Source organism: Protobothrops mucrosquamatus, unplaced genomic scaffold (genome assembly GCF_001527695.2).
Source record: "Protobothrops mucrosquamatus isolate PMUCROS unplaced genomic scaffold, P.Mucros_1.0 scaffold5792, whole genome shotgun sequence".
Lineage (NCBI taxonomy): Eukaryota > Metazoa > Chordata > Lepidosauria > Squamata > Viperidae > Protobothrops > Protobothrops mucrosquamatus.
In genome coordinates, this window is record NW_015391639.1 from 21,712 (window position 1) to 26,819 (window position 5,108).

The 5,108-nt window shown below is 41.0% G+C and overlaps 1 protein-coding gene across 1 annotated transcript in view; it reads left to right on the forward strand.

The window, feature by feature from the left end:
- SLC29A3 (solute carrier family 29 member 3) overlaps positions 1-4,539 on the forward strand; it is a gene marked incomplete at its 5' end in the record, with an annotated part of 15,868 nt that extends 11,329 nt beyond the window's left edge. Inside the window, 2 exons of the mRNA XM_015829299.1 lie at positions 519-681; positions 3,769-4,539. Coding sequence (XP_015684785.1) covers positions 519-681; positions 3,769-4,429 — 824 coding nt within the window. The remainder of the gene's footprint in view (positions 1-518; positions 682-3,768) is intronic.
- Positions 4,540-5,108: the final 569 nt, after the last annotated feature.

The following is a 5,108-nucleotide window of genomic DNA, read 5'->3' on the forward strand; positions in this document are numbered from 1 at the left end:
CAGAAGCGGTGAATGCTCCAACACTGGAAGTTTTTAAGAAGAGACTGGACAGCCATTTGTCCGAAATGGTATAGGGTTTCCTGCCTGAGCAGGGGGTTGGACTAGATGACCTTCAAGGTCCCTTCCAACTTTACTACTACTACTACTACTACTACTACTACTACTACTACTACTACTACTATTATTATTATTATTATTAATAATAATAATAATAATAATAATAATATTATTATTATTATTATTGTATGTACAGTAATTGGACACAAATTCATTACGGGCATAATCAACTAAAACTTCAGAATTCCAGGCAAAATGTCTAACCAGGATCAAAACTGGGATTATTGTTTCTAGCTCCATTGCAGTCTCTTGTTCCCCAATTTCATTTTCCCTGATTTGGCTGCCAAGCTGATTCTCGTTCAATGTGTTTCATTTTGACTAACCAACATTGGCTTGACCTTATTTCCATTTCATTGAGATTTGTGCTTCTTCTTCCTTACCCCTATATCTTCATCACATAGGGCAGGCCATGGGAGGAACTTTGAGTGCCTTGGCTTCAGTGGTGAATCTGGCAGCAGCATCGGAAGTCACAAACAGCACTCTGGCCTACTTCCTGATAGGGGACATCTTCATTGTGTTGTGCATTGTGATGTATCTGATTCTCCCCAAGCTGGAGTACGCCAGGTAACAACCACTGTCAGATTAGATCAATAATCAGCCTATGTTTAAGGTTGGGCTCTAACATACTTAGTGTCATGTGTCCGATTAACGAAACACTTAAAAGAACTTTCAGGCATTTTTTAACCTAAAAGCATTTATTAAGGTTACAGAGATGTCAGTACAACATGGTGGAATGCTTAGATCTGATTTTCTTTTCCATTGCACATACATTCCAGGCATTTTTCCCTCCCCTATTTTGGGGTCATGGTTCACATCTTCCAATTAACTTGGAAGATGTGATTCACTTCCGGTTCCTTTTTCCCGGGCTTTCCTTATTCTCCTCCCCTTTCACTGTTGCCTGATTTAACTATAAAAATACCAGACAGTTCTGCATATTGTCAAAGCAAGAATATACAGTATTTGCAGTGTTGACACTTAGCTCTGGATGTCACGAGGGTGTCTTTTCGTGAAAGCCCTTCCTATTATAGCTAGGGAAAATGTTAGGTTGTGCCTCTGCTGCTTCTTGTTTCTGTTTTCTCTCCCCGGGCTGATCAATGCAAGCTTGGAATGAAAATACATGATTTATTACAAGTTGTATTCTTTCTTTCTTCTTCCCTGGCCCAAGAACACCCAGACATACAATCTGGTATGGATACCGTGTCAATATAAAATGAACTCCAGTTTCGGTGTCACTTGTGTTCCTGATGGTGTGTGTAGCCACCAGTCTTAAAACTCTGGAGCACAGTCTGTCCAGGTCTTCTAACTGAACTGGGATTTGGCTTTTACAGATTGGCTGCTATCCTTCCCTGAGCAAGGAGAAGAACTTAGTCATCCTTAACTGATCTTGGAAGCTAAACACATTTAGTTCCGATTAGTATTTTGATAAAGAACCATAAAAGAATTCCACAGCTATGGGTTGAACTGGAAAGTTGGGGGGGGGGGAAATATGTCAAAAGGAATGGAAAACTACTTTTCAAGGCTGCCAAGGAAAGGATGTAGATGAAGTGCCAGGACTGGAGCTAGATTCAAGGATGACTTTTCTCTTTTTTCTTTTTTAATTATCCTTCTTGTTCCTATTGATTTATTTGCAATGTAACATGGTTGGCAGCTATTTCTTAAGGCCTCTTTCTTAGGGCTGTCCTGGCACATTTTCCAGCATTTAAAAATAACGCGTTCGTGATCTTTTATGCAATTGAACAACTCAATTGAATTTGACTATTCCCTCATCCATTGTTCTTCAGATCTTATAAATACCATGTTCCATAATTCATAATCAGTTTGCCCAAGAAGGTATTAATTTGAATTGAATTGTAGAAGTGACCAGATTAGACAGAACTGTTCTCTGAGCTGGTATGGGAAGCGTTTCAAACTTCCTCTGTAATTTGGTAAAGAGTCAACATTTTCTCATGGGTTAAGGTCCATGCAATGCATCCGTCAAAGTTGCATTCTTTAAATCTAATTTTCAGTAGCAGTGGACATGCTGTGAAAATAGTTCCCCAAAGTTGGGGTAGTCTTTTCCTAAATAAGTAACAGCTTGAAGAGTTTTCCCCTTCTCCTCCATGAAAAAAATAATTTTGTAACTTTGGAGAGACTTGGGAAGCGTCATCAAAGCTTCTGTAAAATACAGTTTTCTGCTTGGTCCAAGGAGCCAAATTAAACCAAATCCCAAACATGACAGTCCATTCTCTGCATGAAAACATCTAGCAAAGCAGAACCTCCCACCTCTCTGGTAATTAATTCCTTTGTTAAATTGTTCTTCCTGTTAGGTAGTTTTCTGTTGAATTCTGCCTTCCTGAAACATGTCATGTCTTCCATTCTGGGGTGATAGAGGTCTAGAATGGCTTTGGGGAACAGCCCTAGAGCTGCAGAATTTGTAAGTCACAAATATTGAGAACTGTGTCAACCTTCACAGCCACAGCCATCTTCACTTTGTTTTGGGTTGCCACAGCAATGGAAGGGGGGAGATGCATTCTTCTAGTTTAGTCATAGCAATAACTTTCTTGTGGGAACCAAGGTCAGGCTGCCTAAGTGTTTGGTGGGCTGAAGCTATCATTAGAGAGCCCGCCAACGTAGTTAATTGGGGATTGTGGTTTATGACACATACAGGGGTGGGGAGTTCAACTTTTACTTTGTAACCTTGAGGGGGGGGGGATTTTCAGTCTTGGTTTCACCTTTGTTTGTGCCGATACTATGTAGCCATTAAAAGTGTTCTTTGAGGAAAGCAAATGCCTCAGAGTTCTTATTTCTACTGGTCTCATCTATCAGAACCATGACATACTGGTTCAATAGCAGTAACTGCAGGAGGGAGTCCTAGTGGACAGCCACTTCAATATGAGCCAGCAGTGTGCTACAGCTACTAAAAAAGCCAACACAGTCCTAGGCTGCATTAATAGAGGGATAGAATCAAGATTGCATGAAATGTTAGTACTGTTTTATAAGACATTGGTGAGACCACACGTGGAATATTGCATCCCAGTTTTGGTCACCATGATATAAAAAAAGATGTTGAGACTCTGAAAAGAGGGCAAAGAAAAGCAACAAAGATGATTAGGGGATTGGAGGCTAAAACATATGAAGAAGGGTTGCAGGAACTGAGTGTGCCTAGTCTAATAAAGAGAAGGGTGACATGATAGCAGTGTTCCAGTATCTAAGAGGCTGTTACAAAGAAGGGGGGGAGAGGTCAACCTATTCTCCAAAGCACCAGAAGGCAAGACAAGAAACAATGGATGGAAACTAACCAAGGAGAGAAGCAACCTAGAACTAAGGAGGAGTTTCCTGACAGAACAATTTACCAGTGGAATAGCTTGCCTCCAGAAGTTGTGGGTGCTCCATTATTGGAGGTTTTTAAGAAGAGACTGGATAGCTATTTGTCTGAAATAATCTTGTGTCTCCTGCTTGAGCAGGGGATTGGACTATAAGACCTCCGAGGTCTCTTGCATACTCTGTTATTCTTCTATTAAAGAATCAGAAGCAACTGAATGACTGAACAAACAGCAACGTGAGCAAATGAGCTCCTTTCCATCTCCTAACTTTCCTATCTTGATTTCAGTTTTGATTTCTCTGTTGGCTTGCTTTTCTCTGACCTTTTTTTTCCCTCCCCCCCCTTCTCAGGTATTACACTGCAACGCTGTCACCAAATGCTTTACCCAGCAGTTACTTGGAGGAAGAGGATGTGGCAGCAGATAATCCCAGCCAGCTGTTGCCAAACAGAAACTATACTGATCAAATCCCTCCTCTGTGGCTCATCTTGAAGAAGATTGGCATGTTAGGTTTCTGTGTCCTCTACGTCTACTTCATCTCGGTCACCATTTTCCCTGCAATCTCATCCAGCATTGAGTCTGTGAACAAATTCTCAGGGAGCCCCTGGACAGATAAATACTTCACACCTATCACTAGTTTCCTTCTGTACAATTTTGCTGACTGGTGTGGGCGGCAGATCACCGCATGGGTCCAGGTTCCTGGACCACGAAGCAAGTGGCTACCAGCTATGATTTTGCTGAGAACTTGTTTCATCCCCCTCTTCATGTTATGCAACTATCAGCCTCGAACGCACATTGCAAAAGTCACCTTTGCCCATGACGTGTATCCAGTGGTGTTTATTGTGTCGCTAGGACTCAGCAATGGCTACCTGAGTACCTTGTCGATCATATATGGTCCCAAAGTCACTCCGAAGGAACTGTCAGAGGCAGCAGGAGTGTTGATGATGCTCTTCATGCAAGTGGGGTTAGCACTAGGATCGGGCTTCTCGGTTCTTGTTGTCCATCTCATATAGATGGGAGATTTCAAGCCTGGAACTTCACTACTACGAGGTCATTTTCAAAAAGACAGAGCAAACACTGGCCTACCAGTGGAGTATTCCATTATTTAGGAAGTGGTGTAGGCCAGGGGTCCTCAACCTTGGCAACTTTAAGACTTGTGGACTTCAACTCCCAGAATTTCTCAGCCAGCTTTGCTGGCTGAGGAATTCTAGGAGTTAAAGTCCACAAGTCTTAAAGTTGCCAAGGTTGAAGACCCCTGGTGTAGGCGTTCTGGCCTTTGGGTGTCCAAAAAAAGCTTGGAAATGCATCACAAAATGCAGAAGTGAAATTCCAATGTATTATTGAAGGTCTCACTTTTTTTTCATTTTTTGCAGATAGGGTTTTATTTTGATGGCAAGTAAATTTATTTAGCAATAGGACTCACATATCTTCACAGGTTTATGACATGGAAACTCTTGTGTTTTTCTACGGATGTGAAGGAATTACATTCTAGATTTTAAAGCTCTCATTAAAATCAGTCTTCTAAATTATTCAGAATAATAAAAGTTCATTTGAGGAACTCTGCAAAGAAATCAATAGCTTACTCTGTCTTCCAATACATGTTTTATATGACCTTAAGAGAAATATCCCTGTAATACAGTGTAGAATAAACATGTTAAAAATATAACAAATGCAGATCAGTCAAGTAGGATT